The sequence below is a fragment of the Schistocerca piceifrons genome, chromosome 2 (genome assembly GCF_021461385.2).
Source record: "Schistocerca piceifrons isolate TAMUIC-IGC-003096 chromosome 2, iqSchPice1.1, whole genome shotgun sequence".
NCBI lineage: Eukaryota > Metazoa > Arthropoda > Insecta > Orthoptera > Acrididae > Schistocerca > Schistocerca piceifrons.
Window position 1 is genome coordinate 358,821,677 of NC_060139.1, and position 20,244 is coordinate 358,841,920.

Sequence of the window (20,244 nt, forward strand, 5' to 3'; positions counted from 1 at the left end):
CTAATGCTAGTAGTTAAATGGACTATACAATTTGGTAGCGAAGTCGGTTAACTCATATGAAAAGTTTGAACCATTAATAGTGTATCACTGGAGATACTTAGAGTCTGCTTTGTGAACTTGGCTGCCTGCTAAAGATTACTAGAATGAACTAGTGCCACTAGTGCAGTTATGTTTCTAATGAATAAACAATTTAAGGTTAAAGTTATTTATTGTGCCATGTAGCTTATTTGAGATAAACAACTCGAGTTACATTCTCCTATTTAAATTGCGGTTAACAAGCCTCCAAAAAAGTATAGACTTGTAAGCTTTTAACACAGGAACTGTTTCACAGCAGTGAATGATTGATTACTAGACAGCTTTTGATGAGCCTAAATCAGGAAAATCCTATCGTTTATCTACGTTCCCCCTCCTGTGATACCTGTATCAAAATTAGCAAGTTCAGCATATCTGTTTCTGCTTTGTTAAGGCCCTTTTCCACAGGCAACGAAAACTTGTTCATTCATCCCTACAGTATTGCACTGTCCAGTCAAATGGCCTCTGGATATTCTGTATTGGGTCACTGTGATACCGGTCAGGCTGACAGTTTGAAAAAGTTAAAAGCTGTTTAACTTATTGCCCACATGCTCTTTCTCCCACCTCCATCAAAGAAATCACTAACTGCAGCTAGGTTTTTTTGCTTTCTTTTGTTTGACAGCAAAGGTCTTGAATCGTTAGTTTGTGTATTTGAATGGTTGGAATCGTGGCAAAAAATGAGCTTTCTTTTCAACTACGTAAATAAATATTTTGTAAAGTGGCAACATGTTTTAAATCCTTGTAATAAGAATCTCATTCCAGCATTCAGCAATCTTTGTAATAATCTAACATCCTTTGAAACAGTGTACTCCAAAAGTATTATAACCAAGAGAACAGATTTTTTGAGGTTCATATTACACACAAACACCCCCCCCCACCCCCCCATATATATATATATATATATATATATATATATATATATATATATATATATATATATATATATACACTCACCAAGCCACCATCTGGTCCGTGGCAGAGGTAGCTTGTACTACTAGTAGTCATTTACTGCCTTGCTGCAGTGGTAAATTGAGCGACATCTGTGATACTTATCTCTGATTTATGTCGGCTTCCTACTAGCTGTGCAGTTGGAGTTTCGTTTTCATTTATCTGTTCGTGCAAATCACTGCCATCATGAATGATCGCACATTCTTTATTACGATCAACAATGGGTAATTTTTGGTCAGCTACTTTGATCATGCTAGCAATTACCAGAAAATTAATAAAAATCAGTAGAAAAATTTTTGTGCAAATAAATCTTGCACCGGAAACCTGCAATTTCCTGTCAAATCGCATTTCGATAAATTTCTGTCAATCTGTCGAGAAGTGTTATCACAGAAAGGATTGAAATTTTCGTAATAACTTACACTATTCTGATGAGTCGAAGTTTGGTATGATTTTTGAGTCCCCTCGACTAACAAATTTTGTACTAGGGAAACGATGAGGAAAAAGGAAAGAAACCTAAATACGACAAGAGAGGCGCTACTAAGCATAATCATGTAAGCTATTGGGAAAATTTCCTACCTTCTCTGCGTAGTCAAGCAGCTCACTTACATGTCCCGTTGGTGGATAAATTGGTCCCTTTTAATTTTCTGCTCTTCGTTTTTTCTTTACATTGTGCTCCTCGTTTTCATATAATATGGCTTTTGTTGTACTAGTATTTATGCAATAAGAAAATAGACCAAAATTAGTTTGTACATAACAATGACAAAATTTTTGCATTTTATTTAACATTTCCTACAAAAAGTCTGTTCATGTTTAGCTATGACTTTGTTCTATCAATTGTGTTAGGTCTGTTGGTTGATGTTGGAATAACCATACTATTATATATATATATATATATATATATATATATATATATATATATATATATATATATATAATAGAAATCACTATTAAGTTATGCTGACATCGTTAATTTATCTCTAATTTTCTGTGGTTGGCGCGGTCATTCAATCCATCAACTAAACCTTGATGATTGGCATATATAATTATATATTTTAAGATAACTTGAAGGATGGAAGAATTTACTGCCTCTTCTTATGATTGGAGGCAAAAGTCATGCTTGTGAACGAATATTGGCGTAATAAGTAAAAATATACCTGCATTTTTATCACCCGTAGCATTTACTACATGCATTGTTGATGCATGAGTAAAAATTACACTTCCTTTTTGTGTGAGATCTAAAACATAAGTACTCCCAAGTGAAACTGAAACAAAAGTTGTTTAAAAAATTGAATTTCTCCAGATATTGTTCTTTGGTTACAAAGATAATTTTAAAAGTTTATCTTTGCCATCTTCTGCAGCAATATGCAACTTCCTTATTACTAATGAGGAAAAGAAAACATTAATAGAAATTAATAATGAGAAAAAACAAAAGGTATGATATTGGGAGCTAGTCGTTTGGGTATTGCACAGCAGCCAAAGCGATCTTGCTCATGCTGTTTGGCCAGGCTTGACTCTATGCTTCTATAAGAGCCCTAACTTTCTCTTAGCTTTGTAGTCATTTTACAAAATGTACTTTGGTGGCTATAGAGTAGTTCTGCACTCAACTTAAAATATAATATTCATGTGCTGCTCAAACATACTGAAAACAAATCTAGAAACCTGCCTCTGAACTGCTTTGATGCCTTCCTTTAATCCAACTTGGTGGTGATCCAAGACACTTGAGCAGTATACACGAATGAGTTGCACTGGTGTTCTATAGGTGATCTCCTTTACAAATGAACCAAACTTTCCCAAAATCCTCGCAATAAACAGAAGGCGACTATTCGCTTTCCCTAATATAGCCCTTACGTGCTTGTTCCATTTCATATTGCTTTGCAACATTACACCTAGATATTTAATTGACGTGCCTGTGACAAGCAGTACACTAATAATGCAGTATTTGACCATTATGGGATTGTTTTTCCTATTGATTTGCGTTTATAGACATTTTTCTACATTAATAGTAAGTTGTTATTAATCACACCAGCTAGATATTTTATCTATCTTGTCTCCTCCTATAGTCACTCATTGATGACACCTTCCTATACACCACACTGTCATCAGCTAACAACCTCAGATTGCTGCTAACGCTGTATGGTATATCATTTATGTATTTAGAGAATAAGAGCAGTTCTATCACAATTTCCTGGTGCATTCCTTACGATACCTTTCTTGCTGATGAAAACTCCACATTGATTTCTGGGTTCTATTACTTAAGGCATTGCTGAGCCACTCACGTATCTGGGAACCTATTCCATATGCTTGTACCTTTGTTAACAGTCTGCAGTGGTACATTTGTTGAATGATTTCCCAAAATCTAGGAATGTGGACTCTGTTGGCAAAAAAACAACTGCAGAAAAGTAAATTTAGTAAAGATATTTTATTTTCAATATAATGACAATAAAATTTTGTTTTAGTCATTGAGTGTAAATATTTCGATGAAGTGGAAAAAGAGAATTTATTTTGCCTCCAGAGATTTAAGGCTACCCATGATGTAATTAAAATCCCTTTTAAATACATCAGTATTCTTATTGGTGCATCACTGAATGATGATTGAATTGTACAGTAGTACGTTTGGTCACAAAATGAAGTAAAGGAAAGGTTCTATTTTCAGCACATGTGACCTATAGAACCTTGACCAACTCTAAAAATGAAAACAGAACAGAACTGTCAATGTAAAAGCCTTACTGACCGATATATCTTCAGGTTATTGTAAATGGTAATCAGAATTCCATATAAAAATTTAGAAAATATGTTTTGAGGAATGCAGTGAGCATACTACAGTGATCAAGAGGGGTACAATTGCTAGATATTTCAGTGTTACTTGTAACTTAAGACAAGCTACCATGTCATCTTGCATGGATACAACCGATTTTTGTTAGAATGCAAGAAATATTGCTCAAAAAGAGTTCAGACATAAATGAGTTGGTCCATTTACTTTTAGAACATCAGTTTGTCCTCAATTTTATTGGTGTGTTTGACACTTTCAAATGATTACCACGAGAAATTTATTTTCGAACCCAATATTTATGAGACCATTCCCTATTCATTAACGTTTGCAAGAGAAGTAGAGTTAAAATATTCACGATTATGTTTATGCATGCACGACTTATTTCAGTTCACGTCATCTTGAATGCAGAAGTAGTAGAAAATATCCTTCCGAGGGAGATAGGGAGACACATGTGCAGTTTTTCGTTGCAGTTGAAACGCGGCTTTATCCACAGTCTAACATAACAGTCGCGGCACCCACCGCTGTAAAAGCTGTTACAGCTGGAATGGCACTAGCGCTCCAAGTGGCGAGAAAGGAGAATGTCAGATGCTTCGTAAGAATAATGTTTGTTTTCCATCCATTTCCTATGTGTTTTACAAAATATTTGAATTATTTTTCCGCCTCCAAGGGTTTTTTTTATTATCTGAAGATGTTGATGTTCCTAAAAATGATTCTAAAATAAGCCCAAGTAAGGGTAAAAATCATGAATCCAGTGACAAGCTACAACACATTCGTGAAGAAACACTTGTGACATTGAATGGAACAGCAGCTTACCATGTTGATATAAAATTAGATTAGATTAGATTAACTTTCATTACAATTGATCCGTAGTGAGGAGATCCTCCAGGATGCAGAACATGCCAGAAAAACAACACTACATGACAAATATTTACAACTCAAACAAATAAGCTAATGTACCATTCCACAGGTCCCAAGTGGCATGGTCATCATTTTTTAATGAACACTATATGAAAGAACCATTTTACAAATACTAATGCACGGAATTTATAATAAAAAAGTTTTTTATTTTATTTATAAGGTAATAAACGAGTAATACAACTACTAAATACTTATTTACAATGAACACATTACTGCACTGAAATGGTGCAGAAGTTAGATTGTACTTATACACACACACACACACACACACACACACACACACACACACACACACACACACACACACACACACACACTTATTTACAATGAACACATTACTGCACTGAAATTGTGCAGAAGTTATGAAGTTATATGGTTATATATATATATATATATATATATATATATATATATATATATATATACAAATCAGTTGGTTCTACTGAGAAATTCATCGATGGAGTAGAAGGAGTTGGCCACCAATAAATCCTTTAGCCTTCTCTTAAACTCAATTTCATTGGTTGTTAAGGTTTTTGTGTCTGCTAGCAAGTTATGGAAAATGTATGTTCCTGAATAATGCACACCTTTTTGTACAAGACTAAGTGACTTTAAATCCTTGTCAAGAGTATTCTTATTTCTATTATTGGTTCCATGAATTGAGCTGTTGGTTTGAAAAAGTGGTATATTTTAATGGCAAATTTGATTAAGGAATAAATATATTGTGAAGCAGTAGTTAGTATAAATAGTTCCCTAAACAGGCTTCTGCAAGATGTCCTTGAGTTTACACCACATATAACTCTTACTGCCCGTTTTTGTGCCCAGAAAACTTTAGCTTGGCTTGATGAATTGCCCCAAAAAATAGTCCCATATGACATTATGGAATGAAAATAAGCATATCATGCCAGCTTTTTCATTTTTATATCCCCTATGTCTGATACAATTCGCATTACAAATAGAGATTTGTTAAGATGCTTCAGCAGTTCTGTGGTGTGCTCCTCCCAGGTGAATTTGTTATCAAGCTGTAATCCCAAGAATTTAACACTGTCCACTTCTTCTATCTGCTTGTCATCGTATGTTAGGCATATACTCGTGGGACACCCCTTACAGGTTCTGAACTGCATGTAGTGTGTGTGTTTTTTTTTAAAGTTTAGTGACAAAGAATTGGCTAGGTACCAGTTATTAATGTCCACAAATATTTATTAGCTGACCTTTCTAAGTCTTCACTTGATTTGCTATTTATTGCAATGTTTGTATCATTGGCAAACAAAACGAACTTGGCTTCTGGTAATGTTACTGATGAAAGGTCATTGATATACACAAGAAAAAGTAAGGGCCTTAAAATGGAACCTTGTAGGACCCCACATGTAATTAGTTCCCAGTTGGATGATGCCTGATAACTTTATACATGTATCTTTCCTAATGACACCCTTTGTTTCCTGCCAGAGATATAAGATTTGAACCATTTTGCACCATTTCCTGTTATACTATAATATTCTAATTCACTTAAAAGCATATTGTGATTTACACAGTCAAATGCCTTTGACAGATCACAAAATATACCAGTTGCCTGCAATTTTTTGTCTAATGAAATAAGCGCATTTTCACTGTAAGTGTAGATAGCCTTCTCAATATTAGAATCCTTTAGAAATCCGAACTATGACATTGACAGTATGTTATTTGAGATAAGATGGTTATAAAGCCGATTGTACATCACTTTTTCTAAAATTTTTGAGAATTCTGCCAAAAGTGAATTTGAACAGAAATTTGACATTATTTCTTTACCTCCCTTCTTAAACAGTGGCTTAACTTCAGCATATTTCAACGATTCAGGAAATATTCCACTGATAAATGACTGTTTAGACAGATAGCTTAATATGTTACTTAGTTCAGAATCACATTCTTTAATTAACTTTGTTGATATTTCATCATACCCACTAGATGTTTTTGATTTTAATGATTTTATGATGGATATTATTTCTGCTGGGGTTGTGAGGGTCAAATTCATATTATGGAATTTACTTGAAATGTCTGGTCTGAGGTATTCCATAGCAGCATCTGCTGGGATAGTGAGGGTCAAATTCATATTATGGAATTTACTTGAAATGTCTGGTCTTAGGTATTCCATAGCAGCATCTGCAGAACCTGACAACCCCATCTTGTCAGTAACAGTTATAAAATGTTTGTTAAAAAGTTCTGCAACACTATACACATCTGTCACCAATGTATCATTACTCTTAATGCTATTTGTCCCTCTTCATGTCTGGTTCTACAGGTCACCTCCTTCACTATATCCCATATAGTCTTTATTTTGTTATCTGATATGACTATCTTTTCCTTGTAATATATTTGCTTTGATGTCTGTATTACAGTCTCTAATATTTTGCAGTATCTCTTGTAATGTGCTATAGCATCAACATCGGAACTGTTTCAGATTGACAGATACAGTTTTCTTTTTGTTTTACAAGATACCCCTATTCTTTGAGTAATCCATAGCTTCTTTGTAGACTTTGCTCTAACCTTGGTAAGTTTTGGGGGAAAACAGTGTTCGAATAAGGTAAGCACTTTATTAGCAAAAGTGTTATATTTTTCATTCACGCCATGAGCGCTGTAAACATCAGTCCAGTGAATGTCTCTGAAGAGTGTCCTAAAATAATCAATTTTTGGCTTATTGATTACCCTCTTGAGCTCAGATTTAAGAGATTTTATATCCTGTTCAGTATTAACATTTAACAGAAGGAACTGTATGTCATGGTCTGACAGGCCATTGACTATTGGTTTTGTAGTATAATTTTGTTCATTGGACTTTTCTATAAAGATATTATCAATGGCTGTTTGTGAGCATTTGGCTACCCTAGTGGGGAACTTTACAGTGGAAATTAAGTTGAATGATAGTGTTACTAACTCATATAAGTTCTTATTGGGAGAGTCTTTAAGGAAATCTACATTGAAATCACCAGCAACCACTATTTCTTTGTTTTTGGTTGTTATATGGGCCAGTACAGCTTCAAGGTGGTTTATGAAAAGACTACAGTTACCTGAAGGTGCTCAATATACACTTAATATTATGAAGGATTTTTGTGAAATTCTACTTCTGTTGCACATGCTTCCATATGCTGTTCTAGGCAAAATTTATGAAAGTCTATGTTCTTAAATTTATGACAGTTCCTGATGAATGTGGCTACTCCTCCTTTCTCCATTTCTTATCTACAAAAATGAGATGCTAACCTAAACCCTGTAACACTTAAAAGTTCTATACCAGTGGTCACATGATGTTCAGAGAGGCAGATTATGTCAGCTGGGTTTAAAGACTCTAATTCATCTATGCAGATAATTAATTCATTAATTTTATTTCTGAGTCCTCGAATATTTTGATGCAAAAAAGATAGCTGACATTTCACATTAACTGAGTTAAAATTGGGTAGAGTTAAAATATCTGCTGACTGTTGAAAATTCTTAACCAATAGCTGTTTATGCTGATGTAATAAACTAGAAATATGTTTTTTGGTTTCTTTCTCAAACTGAAGGTTTGTCTCAGTCCTAACCTCTCTTAAAATTTGGTTTCTTTCTGTCCTTGCTACCCTAAAAAAGGGTCTTTTGTGAACCCTATAACCACTGGTATTTTACCACTCATGACAGTGCCTCCCCCCTTTAACTTTCCTGCTATTTTCCCAGCCAGTTTACCCTTTCCCTTCCTGTTGAGGTGAAGCCCATGCCTAGTATAATCCCACCTATTGAGAGAATCAACAGGAACTACACGAATGTGTGACCCTGCACCCAACATAAGCAGCCATTCCAACTCCACATTAACTCTCTTGACAGAAGAGTTCAAATGAGATGGGTCATGGCACCCAAGAAAAGATACAAACTCAACACTAGTATGCTTCGATGCTAATGCAATCTTTGCCAGGTCACACTCTATACTATACACAGGATCTCTGTCAATACTATTACCTGCCCCACATACTATAACCACGGTGTTTTCCTTAGTGAAATCTTTGCAAAGTGATCCTAAATCCTCTGTCACCTGCTCCAGACCAACACTAGGTTTAAAAAAATTGACCTGGTATTCTGAACCTAGTTCATCCTGCAAAAGTTGGCCAACACCTCTTCCATGGGAGCTACCTAACAACAACACTTTCTTTTCATTACTGATTTCCCTACATTTTTACTTTTCTATTTGCTGCTGAAAGTTTGTTGTGCCCTGTCTACACCTGCAATTGCTTGAGGCTCACCAGCTTCTAACTGAAGCAACAGGTCAAATCTATTACCCACATTCACCACGAAGCTGTCAGACAAAGTTTTAGGTCTGTTCCTCCTGTTGCCTGTTGCCACTTCCCACCTCTCTTTACCCTTCTCCCTCCTTAACCTGCCAAGATCTCATCTGGCCTTGTTTAACTCAGCCTGAAGGGTGGCAATTTTCCCCTCCTGTTCTAATATCTTCCTATCTCTACTACAAATCCTACAAAACCACTGATGAGTCTCATTTACTTCCCCTAGTCCCACGCCACTACAGTCGCCCACATGGAAAAAACTACAGCACCCAGGAATATAAATACACAGATTCTCACGTAAGAAGCAAAGACATATACATCAATGTACTAGAGGGATCGACACCCCATTTGTCGTTCTGTAGGCCTACTGTGGTATAGTCATTGTCGCCTGTTGCCACAAGTACGAGCTTCATCTTTATATTACTCTAAGTGGACAAACAAAGCAAATAACAATGTCAGAAGTACTGTCATACGTTAAATTTGGCGTTAAGAAACATTTCATCCACTGACATATTCACTAGTTTATCAATATCGGAGAAATGCTGTACCTTCTGCTATAAAAGGTGGAATGTATTGTCATTTATCCTACATTTTATTCGTATGCCTTCCACATACCTTTGTAATGTAAGCACTGATGGAAACATAAAACATTCTGAAGAAACCTGTACACCTGAGTTCTGTAATATAATAAACAGCTTATTTTTGTCTTTGCACCTTGCAGCACATTTCTCCTTCAGTGGCATGCTAACCTGGCTTAGCAATATATTTATTTATTTATTTAGCTATCCGTGGGCATTTTAAAATGTATGCATGTTGTCAGTTGTGTACATTCATATATTTATACAGTTTGTTGTTACATGTTGTTAAACATTGAGACATATAAGTTATTTACAATATTGTGGAACAAAAGCTATTTACAATCATTTTATGTTAAGGAATTCACTTATAGTGTAAAAGCAGTGCTCCTGCAAAAACAATTTAAGATTTTTCCTAAAGCGGAACACGTTATCTGCTTCTTTTATTTTCTGTGGCAGTTTATTATACAGTTTTACACCTTGATGCAAGAAGATATTTTGAGTCTTATGTTTATTCTTCCTGTCTAGGTGAAGACAGTGGCTTGTTCTTGTACTATAGTTATGAAAACTGCTATTTGTGCTATAATTTTCTCTATTTTTCTTTATGTACACTATGATTTGGAATATAAATTCACAAGGTACAGTTAGAATTTCTAACATTTTGAAAAGTTCTCTGCAGTGGGCCCTCTTACTGCTTTTGTTGTAGTTCTTACTGCTCTCTTTTCCATTTTAAATACTGTTTGTAAATTCTGAGCACTGTTTCCCCAAAAAATAATACCATAACTGATTACTGAATGAATATAACTAAAGTGTACAGTTCTCAAACATTCACTACTGCATGCGGATACAAGGACTCTAAGTACATAACATGTTGCTGATATCTTTTTCGAGAGTTTAGCATGTTCATCCACTTCATTAGGCTGTCAATGTGCAACCCTAAGAATTTTGTTGTATGTACATCATCTATGGAGATGTTATCTAGTTTCAAATTTAAAGGACTCTGTTTTCTATTCATTCTAAAGCATATTGTATTTGTTTCTTTACGTTGGGAGTTACTTTGTGTTCCTGAGACCATTTGTGAACATCCCTAGCACTTCAGTAGAATTTTTCAACATGTGTGCTGGTGTCTTACTGGTGGTTACTATGTTGCTGTCATTCACAAGCAATATCTTCTCTCCATGGCTGATACGTTGCGGGAAATCATTTATATATACCAGAAATAATACAGGGCCTAGTACACTTCCTTGACGGACCCAAATAATACTATATTGTGGATCAGATATACGTTTCTTAATTGACTTTGATCCACTGGAGACATGTGTGATCTCTACTGACTGCACTCTGTTTTCTAGATATGAACGAAACCATTTGAGAACCACTCGCCTCACTCGTAGTGCCTCTAATTTATGCGACAGCTTCTGGTGGTCAACTGTATAAAATGCCTTAGACAGGTCTAGGAAAAGGCCAGTTGCATGGCTGTTCTCATCTAGTGCTTCTAAAACTGTTTTTGTAAATTGTGCTATTGCAGATTCTGTACCTCTACCAGGGCTGAAACCATGCTGGTCATTGCAGAATAGGTTGAATTTACTTAGATAGCTCAAAAGCCTGTTTTTCATTTTTTGCAGTGTTGAGTACCTTCCTGTAGATCGTTTTGTAGTTTTTGTAGTAGTGCAAAAAAACTGGATCACTATTGTCCATTTTAATGGAGTTTAGGTGTTTACAAGTTTGAGCACTTTTTCTAATTCCTTTAGTAATCCATTTATTGTTGGTGGGTTTTCCAATGGGAATTAATGCTTTGGGGAATGTTTCTTCAAATTTTAATTTAAATTCAGACATAAATTTGGAGAACTTACTATTCAGTTTAGTTTCTATGTATACTCCCTCCCCACTTTCATGTGCTAACTTTAAGGAAGACTCTTGCAAAGTTGATGAAGAGTAGACTCTTTTATATACATGCAGTTTTGATTCTTTCTTTTACACAAGCTTTTACTTTTATAGTCTGACATAGATGGTCAGACAGTCCCAGATTTTTGACAAGTACATCACAGTTTTCTCTGCCTACATCTGTAGCTACATGGTCAATGGTAGATTATGAATGTGTGGTTATTCTTGTTGCACAGTTGACTAGTGATGATAGACCAAAACTATGTAGGATATTCATAAATGTGTTACTGGTGTCATCTGTTTTAGTTGTATTTACATTAAGTCCCCACACAAAATGATATTATGTTTCAGGGTCAATTTTGTATAAGTTTTGGAAAGAATATCTCTAAATTACCACTAGCAGAACGATATGCACATAATATAGTTAGTTTCTTGGGCATGTTCATGTGATATTATGGTGGAAAAAGGTATTAGAGCATGCTCAGTAAAGCATAAATGATACCTCTCAAGTTGTTTTGTGAAATTAAACTCTGCTAAAATCTCGTACGATTGTGGTCAACTGTGTAACGGTCTCCAAGTAGCAACGGAAATGTGCATTGCCGGAATTGAACTAAATGTGTTACATGAGCTTTATTGTGATATAAAAGCAACTAGAAAATACGTAGAATTTCTGGAAAATCTAAAGCAAGTATTGAGAAATCCTCTTGAAAACAAAAACTGTGAATCAGAAAGTGGTTACAGCAGGCCTAGGTCTAAAAAACTACAGAACAATTTCGTCATTCCAGACGGTGTAAAAGCAAACATGGAAGACTTTAACGATACTGATTGCCATCCACCAGACGCTGCTGATATACGAAAATATAGAATTAGCATTGCCCCAAAAGGCAATAATGGCAGAAACACATATCTTAGGAAATCCAAGTTAGTTGTTTACTCAGACAGTGGTGGTCGCGATCTCGCAAAAATCTTGCAAAACGAACACAATCTTAGAGCTACCCGTTATGTAAAACCTGGGACCCCTATGAACGAAGTTACAAGGAACATACAGCGTGATAACACTACACAAGGAAATCGGGTTTTCGTTATAATTGGTGGTGCAAACGATGTTTATTGCAATGAACTAAAAAGTGCCGTCCATGACCTCTGGAAAAATCTAGATACAGTGAAAAATGAAAGTGTAAAAGTGACTGGAATACCACACAGATATGACCTAATAGAAACGTCATGTATCAACCAGGAAATTATTAAGGCCAACAGGCAATTTCGCAAAATATGCAAAGCATACAGAAACACAAACTTCCTAGATGTGAAATTCTTGGAAAGGAAACACTTCACCAGGCATGGTATGCATTTAAACATTCATGGGAAAAAGTTCATAGATTCTAGAATAAATGAGATGGCTGAGATAATGTACACAAAAAACAACATCATGCCTATTATTCTGTCATCTCAAAACGGAGAAGCCATCTCATCGCAGATGATACCAACAACAAAAAAAGCAGCAGAATAAACACAACTAATAGCAGCTACACAAAATGCAGCAATACAAACAATAATCGAAACAGAAATGCCAACAACAGCATCACCATTAACAGCAGCATCACAGACAGCAGTAACAACAGAGATCCCAGCAATAGCAGGAGCAGCACCACAAACAATAATAGGAACAGAAATGCCAACAAGAGCATCACCACCAACAGCAGCATCACAGACAGCGGTAACAACAGAAATCCCACCAATAGCAGGAGCAGCAGCACAAACAATAATCGTAGCAGAAATGCCAACAAGAGCAACACCACCAACAGTGGCATCACAGACAGCAGCAAAAGCAGAAATCCCAGCAATAGCAGGAGCAGCAGTAGACACGGAAACAACCAGCAAGTTTTTTAAATATAGGAATCCTATAGTCTTCAAAATTTGTTTGTCATTCTTTACTTAATCCTTCTGATACAGTTTCTGTTGCTGTCTGTATTTAAAATTATAGGCACTTTCCTTGTGCTGCAATAATTTGGCACGAAGTCAAGCGATCTGCACATTCTGGCACTTCACACGCTTTTGCAAGACACAAATAACTGCACTACATCTAATCACTTCATCGTCAAAGCATGTCTGTATTGACGATTCAGATGAATCTTGCACTGATATATGGAGAGTCGAATTGGCTGCTTCTGTGCCATAGGAGTGTTTTACAGCTTTAGATGAATTGTCGAACCTTTGTGGCAGTTTCCTCTTCATTGTCAATTGAGGTGGCTTGTTTGGGATGTCAAACAGTGTGGGTATTGCATTCTACACTAGATTATTATTGTCTGCATTCTTGAAATGGTTTTGTTCGATGTGAAGGTAAACAGGGTCGTTTCTCATAAGAGCTTCTCGTTTACTATTCATTGGCCATTTTCTGCTCCTACAACGAAACATTAATCATTAATACACATGTAGTTTGCAAGCGACCCTGATGATAGAGTTTAGTAACATGATGGTATTATGGCGAGTGTCACACTTATAACACAGAAAACACCATTTACTTTCACTATGTAATATTTTTATTGGTACAAGATAAATCAAAACATAAAGAAGTAGCTTTCGACAATCACGGTAACAGTCATGACGAATGTCTCACACCAACTAGTCAACAACCAAAGTAAGTAAAACGAAGTATAATAAAGCAAAGATATTAATGTTTTCTGGCAGTCCTGACACAGAGCCCCCCCCCCCCCCCCCCCCCGGGGAGCGCGGAGTGCATAGGAGGAGTGATGAGGGTTAAGTGATAAAGGGAAGGTAAACATTTAAGGCATGGCATAATCTTGAAGTCTGAGAGGTGGCTGTATGGTGCGGCCAGCACGGGTGATAGCAATAGGGGTAGGAGGATTCGGGGAAGACGAAGGAGAAGGGGGGGTTACTCTCATACATAAAATATTATTGGAGGAGACTACATAGGCTGAAATGTCATTTTGTGAAGTACGAGGAACCATATTGAAGCACTGTAATAGCTTAATGTCTTTCTGGACAGATGGCACAGAATTGTTTTGAATTTCAAACAAAAAAAGAAAAGTGTCCACAAGTTGTATTTTTATAGAGTCCACATCACAGTCACTCAAGTTCACTTGAAACAGTAGTTCATTACTGCTGGCACTCGGAGGTGTGAAGTATAGAAGAGGGGGGCCTCGACTGACTTGCAGAGAGTGTTTGATTAGCTTGTGGAGAAGGGAGAGGACAGGCCTCTGAAGTTTCCTGCAAAACAAATTCATTATCGTGAATGTCGGTGTCGTTAAGGATCCATGCTGGTTTCAAGCGCTCAGTGGACACGACAGATGGTTTGTTCTTAAAGAGGATCGTATAAGTACTTTCAGAGCGTGACAGGACCCGGTATGGGCTAGTGCAGGGTGTGAGGTTTTCTCCGCACACCATCTCAGCAACTGACGCTTTAAGGTCTTCTTTGAAAACCGTCCTCAAACCTAAAAGGACCCAGGGGAGTGACTCAGTCCAAGAGGAAGAATGACACATGAGAGCGACCTTCAGGGTACGGTGCCATCGTTCTATTAGGCCGTTAGATTGTCGGTGATAGGCTGTAGTTCTGAATTTGTTAATACCACACAGTTGACAGAGGCGATTAAACAGATTAGATTCAAACTGTCTCCCCTGGTCTGTGGTAAGTGAAGTAGGGCAACCAAAATGAGAAAGCCAATGGTGGACAAAAGCGTTAGCTACAGTGTCGGCCATAATGTCCGCGATGGGGATAGCGTCGGCCCAACGTGTGGTACGATCTATCATGGCCAGTAAGTAACGAAAATTGTTAGATATCGGTAACGGATCGACGATGTCCAAATGGACATGACGGAATCTATCTGAGGGCACAGTAAATTTGCCTAATGGGGGCTTAGTATGTTTGTGTATTTTGGCTCTCTGGCAAGGTATGCATGCTCTCGCCCACCGATTACAATCTCTTTTTACATTAGGCCCAACATATCTGTCTGTAATGAGGCGCGTAGTCACGCGAATGCTCGGGTGAACGAGATTGTGGATTGTGTCGAAAACATCTTTCCTAAGAGCTTTAGGGACTACAGGACGAGGATGACCTGTTTTAATGTCACAATACAACGAGCAATCATCATTAGGGAAGGGAAGTAGAGCAATTTGTAAGGAAGTATCAGAGTCAGAGAGAAGGTGCTGTATCTCTGGGTCGGATAGCTGGAGCTCGTGTAAGCAGTGAGGATCAATAGCTGTCTTCAGGGGGGACAGGCGTGACAGGTAGTCTGCTGCAACATTGTCATTACCCCTGATATATTGAAAGTCTGAAACATGTTGTAATACCAAATACATATGGCGAAACCTTCTGTATAGTACATCGAATGCTGGTTTGCAGAGGGCCTCGACAAGGGGCTTGTGATTTGTGTAAACTGTCACAAGTCGGGCTTCAATATCTGTACGAAAGTACTTTACGGCCTCATAAATGGCCTAAACTTCACGATCAAATGCGGACCACTTTCTTTGCGTTTCGGTGAACTTTTTTGAAAAGAAACACAGGGGTGTAGTACCTGTTGGTAGGGTCTGTTGCAAAACTGCGCCAATGGCATTATCACTAGCGTCTGTGGTTATTGTCAGGGAGGCATCAGGGTGAGGGTGAGACAGGGTAACAGTATTCACCAAGGCGTACTTAAGTGAGTCGAAGGCTCGCTGCATGGTCTGATCCAATTCTATGTGTCTGTCACCTATAGTATTCTTTCCCTTTAAGGCCTCAGTGAGAGGGGCTTGAAGAGATGCCGCATGTGGAATGTGGAGTCTAAAAAAATTTACCATTCTAAGGTATTGACGTAATTCTTTATAGGTTTGAGAGAGGGGAAAATCAAGTATTTGTTGTATTCTATCTGAGGTGGGACGAATGCCCTCATTATTGACCAAATGTCCCAAGAAAATAACCTCTGGGTTCTCCAGTTGGGATTTGTGATGATTAATCTCAACTCTGTGTCATGCCAATCTATCAAAAACCTGTTGGAGGTGTCGTTTGTGTTCCTCGGCAGTTGTGGAGAAAATAATAATGTCGTCTAGGTAGGCATAGCAAAAATTAAGGCCATGTAGAATGGTGTCAATGAATCTTTGCCAGGCCTGGGCGGCATTCTTCAATTCATAAGGCATAAACAAATATTCATATAATCCAAATGGGATGATGATAGCGGTTTTGAGGATATCTTCTGGGTGCATCGGAATCTGATGGTATGCCTTTTTGCAGTCTAAAACAGAGAAAAAATTGGCACCGAACGTGGGTTGTGAAAAATCGTGGAGGTGTGGGACAGGGTAGCTATCAAGTGTTGTTCTGGCGTTCAAACGCCTATAGTCTCTACAGAGTCGAAAGGAATTATCCTTTTTGGGAACGACATGTATTGGGGAAGACCACGCACTGTCCGAGGGGTGGACTATACCCAAGCGTAAAAGTTCATTAATACATTCTTTGGCAGCGGAAAGTTTTTTTGCATTGAGGCGTCGGGGGCGAGAACGGACAGGCAGTCCCTCAGTTGTGTTAAGCCTGTGACAGACGCCTGTAGTAATGGCCTTGATTTTGCGAATAGGTGTGGCCGAAATACGTGGAGGGATGCAGGAAGGAGGGACGTTATCATTGGTGCGCGGTAAGTATGAAAGGGAACTAACCTGAAATACATTATCATTGAATGGTAGTTCAGTGAAAGCTGCAGTGTTGTCTGCGGAGCTGCGCTGTGCGACAGCCGGCGGGGTTCCATTGACTATGGTGTTACTGCACGCGCATGATTGGCGTCGCCTGTAACCGCTGTCGCCTCTGTGTTTTGATGAAAGGCAGACGGTGAAGCGCAGGGTGGGGGATTGCTGGGCGGGTTGCCGTCTTCGTTGTCCGGGTCGTGGCAGGCGCTGCTGTGGCTGTGTATAAACAGCTGTGCGGTATGCAGGTCCCTTGTAGTTTAGTGCGTGTTATTACTTTTAATCTTGATCATCTCTCTAAGCCCGTGCAATTCATCAGTCAGGACATCACAACGTTGAAGTAGCTTTGCATTGTCTTCGGACAGTTGGTCGATTTCAAGGCGTTGCGTAACTAAGTTCACTACGGCAGCTTTGACCTCCTCAGATAGAATAGAAATTGTCTCTTTGTCTTGTTGACAGGACGTATTCAAGCTGCTTTCTGTCGACGTGGATGGGGAAAATCTCGCCGAAAACTTTTGTTTAAAATCGTGGAGGTGTGGGACAGGGCAGAGGGCAGGTGTAATGAAGTCCAAAGAAAAGTTATGAGCAGTTAAGAAGTCCAATCCTAATACTGGCTTGTCGATTTCTACTACCGAAAATGTCCATTCATGATTATGTGTATCATCGAAGTAAATGCGAAGTTGCGTTACACCATAAACCTTTAATGAGGAATTGTTGGCTGCTCTGATTTGGTGAGGCGAATGCGTAAATGTAGAAGTGACCATTGAACGTGGAATGACGCTCACATCGGCACCAGTATCCACTAAAAACCATTTCTGATAAGCTATATCCTGGATATAGTAAAGCTTCATCTGGCATAGTTTTGCTATCAAAGACTGCTCTGATACGTCGCCACAGTTGTGAAGGAGTCGAGTCTTTGAGATGTACATCTTGCAGTATGCATAAAACAGATTCTTGCGTAGTCTTAGTAGACGTTCGCAGATCTGTTGTTTTGCCAGTGCGTAACGATTTGCGGGGGCCGCCGACAGCACTAAGTCCTGTACCCACTCAGCGTGGTCCCCTAGGGCATTAATAAGCGCAATAAATTTAGCACTGTCTGAATCGATGTTTAGGGCGGTGAATATACACTCCTGGAAATGGAAAAAAGAACACATTGACACCGGTGTGTCAGACCCACCGTACTTGCTCCGGACACTGCGAGAGGGCTGTACAAGCAATGATCACACGCACGGCACAGCGGACACACCAGGAACCGCGGTGTTGGCCGTCGAATGGCGCTAGCTGCGCAGCATTTGTGCACCGCCGCCGTCAGTGTCAGCCAGTTTGCCGTGGCATACGGAGCTCCATCGCCGTCTTTAACACTGGTAGCATGCTGCGACAGCGTGGACGTGAACCGTATGTGCAGTTGACAGACTTTGAGCGAGGGCGTATAGTGGGCATGCGGGAGGCCGGGTGGACGTACCGCCGAATTGCTCAACACGTGGGGCGTGAGGTCTCCACAGTACATCGATGTTGTCGCCAGTGGTCGGCGGAAGGTGCACGTGCCCGTCGACCTGGGACCGGACCGCAGCGACGCACGGATGCACGCCAAGACCGTAGGATCCTACGCAGTGCCGTAGGGGACCGCACCGCCACTTCCCAGCAAATTAGGGTCACTGTTGCTCCTGGGGTATCGGCGAGGACCATTCGCAACCGTTTCCATGAAGCTGGGCTACGGTCCCGCACACCATTAGGCCGTCTTCCGCTCACGCCCCAACATCGTGCAGCCCGCCTCCAGTGGTGTCGCGACAGGCGTGAATGGAGGGACGAATGGAGACGTGTCGTCATCAGCCATGAGAGTCGCTTCTGCCTTGGTGCCAATGATGGTCGTATGCGTGTTTGGCGCCGTGCAGGTGAGCGCCACAATCAGGACTGCATACGACTGAGGCACACAGGGCCAACACCCGGCATCATGGTGTGGGGAGCGATCTCCTACACTGGCCGTACACCACTGGTGATCGTCGAGGGGACACTGAATAGTGCACGGTACATCCAAACCGTCATCGAACCCATCGTTCTACCATTCCTAGACCGGCAAGGGAACTTGCTGTTCCAACAGGACAATGCACGTCCGCATGTATCCCGTGCCACCCAACGTGCTCTAGAAGGTGTAAGTCAACTACCTTGGCCAGCAAGATCTCCGGATCTGTCCCCCATTGAGCATGTTTGGGACTGGATGAAGCGTCGTCTCACGCGGTCTGCACGTCCAGCACGAACGCTGGTCCAACTGAGGCGCCAGGTGGAAATGGCATGGCAAGCTGTTCCACAGGACTACATCCAGCATCTCTACGATCGTCTCCATGGGAGAATAGCAGCCTGCATTGCTGCGAAATGTGGATATACACTGTACTAGTGCCGACATTGTGCATGCTCTGTTGCCTGTGTCTATGTGCCTGTGGTTCTGTCAGTGTGATCATGTGATGTATCTGACCCCAGGAATGTGTCAATAAAGTTTCCCCTTCCTGGGACAATGAATTCACGGTGTTCTTATTTCAATTTCCAGGAGTGTATATAGTCTCTGCCAAAATAAACCACGTATGCGGATTGTCCATCGGGAACCTTGGTAATTTAGGAATTTTCTCACTCTTGTGTTGTGGATGTAACAGATTTGATAGCACAGCGGACGGGAGTGGTGGAGTGCTTATGAAGCTGTAACTCGCGGCGTTCGCGGTGGCTGGTTTAAACACGGCTGGCGCGGGAGGCGCGGCAGGCGCAGCCGGGGCTGCGGAAACAATCGGGTGGGCGGGGGTGGGGGGACGACGACGACGACGACGACGACTGTCCAACCAGTAATTGTTGTCACTGAAATTTGTACCCATCTGTTTTTGTAGTGAGTCTTGTAGTGGGTGGGGAGAGAATGTGTCCAAAACCGATTTATCAGCAATATATGGGGAACTCCAAGTGATCTGTGGGCTCGAAAAGTCTGTGAGGTTCTTAGTGTTGGGGCACTGTTTCACACTACATGTCACAGGAGGTTGTACATATGACGCACTGTGAGTCACCAGTTTAGGCACAGCACTCATGGTTGGTTTGTTATAGACGAACGTAGAAAAAGATTTCATAGCAGGTGACATCACTGACGATGTTGAAAGAGTCCACAATG

The 20,244-nt window shown here is 39.6% G+C and overlaps 1 protein-coding gene across 1 annotated transcript; it reads left to right on the forward strand.

Moving 5' to 3' along the window:
* The first annotated feature begins 13,005 nt into the window (after positions 1–13,005).
* LOC124775382 lies at positions 13,006–19,796 on the forward strand. The gene is made up of 2 exons (XM_047250217.1): positions 13,006–13,319; positions 19,748–19,796. Exons 1-2 carry the CDS (start codon positions 13,006–13,008, stop codon positions 19,794–19,796), a joined length of 363 nt encoding a protein of 120 aa, XP_047106173.1.
* Positions 19,797–20,244: the final 448 nt, after the last annotated feature.